The following is an 850-nucleotide window of genomic DNA, read 5'->3' as shown; positions in this document are numbered from 1 at the left end:
CTTCTTCTTTCTCTCTTTCATTTTCTTGCCTTTTACAATTTCTTCTTATTTTTACCTGCATTTTTTCTGTTCTTGTTTTTTTTTTTTTGTTATGCCTGGTACTTATTCTATCGACCTCTTTTGCTGAACCACTAAGTTACGGGAACATAAACGCACCAACACCAGTTGTCAAGCTGTGGTGGGGAAACACACATGCATGATGGGCTCCTTTCAGTTTCCTCCTACCAAATCCACTTGCAAGCCTTTGGTTGGCCTGAGGCTATAGAAGACCAAGGTGCCACACAGTGGGATTGAACCATGAACCATGTGGTTGGGAAACAAGCTTCTCACCACACAGCCATGTCTGTGCTTATGACAAAGAATTATTTGACGGTCCATCAAAAGTTCATAAATTCTTACGACGTCAACATCATATGAATCTCACTGGTTAGAATAAAGTTTATAAAACGATTGGAGAAATTTGACGGATTGCTGTGGTCAAATAGTAGAACTTGTGTAATGTCTATAGACGTGGGTTCAAGTCCTGCGGAGAGCTTTCAACCTTTTCTATCCCCAAAGACTTTTGGGTTTTTCAGCCTGATATTTACATGCTGTTATTTAAAGCTTTATGTACTCCAAGGTCCACTGTTCCACCACTCGAAAATTTATGTATGTTTATTTTGTATTTTTTTTTTTTCCACCCTAATGCCCTCTTGTAAATAATATTTTCAGGGTTTGCTGGCTCTGGAAGGCAAACTGACCCCTATTCTTGTCCAGATGGTAAAAAGTGCCAACACCAATGGTCTGCTGGACAGTGAAGGAGAAATGTCCAAACACCAACAGATGTATGTATAGAGACAAAAGTTTTTTT

The 850-nt window shown here is 39.2% G+C and overlaps 1 protein-coding gene across 1 annotated transcript in view; it reads left to right on the top strand.

Annotated features, from left to right (window-relative positions):
- The window catches only part of LOC106875122 (inositol hexakisphosphate and diphosphoinositol-pentakisphosphate kinase 2), a gene marked incomplete at its 5' end in the record, with an annotated part of 104,900 nt that overhangs the window by 67,295 nt on the left and 36,755 nt on the right, over positions 1 to 850 (top strand). Inside the window, one exon of the mRNA XM_052977751.1 lies at positions 712 to 824. Within this exon, the coding sequence (XP_052833711.1) occupies positions 712 to 824 (113 nt within the window). The remainder of the gene's footprint in view (positions 1 to 711; positions 825 to 850) is intronic.

Source organism: Octopus bimaculoides, chromosome 28 (assembly GCF_001194135.2).
Source record: "Octopus bimaculoides isolate UCB-OBI-ISO-001 chromosome 28, ASM119413v2, whole genome shotgun sequence".
In the NCBI taxonomy this organism is placed as follows: domain Eukaryota; kingdom Metazoa; phylum Mollusca; class Cephalopoda; order Octopoda; family Octopodidae; genus Octopus; species Octopus bimaculoides.
The sequence above is the reverse complement of the archived record's forward strand: the minus strand, read 5'-3'. Positions and strand labels throughout refer to the sequence as shown.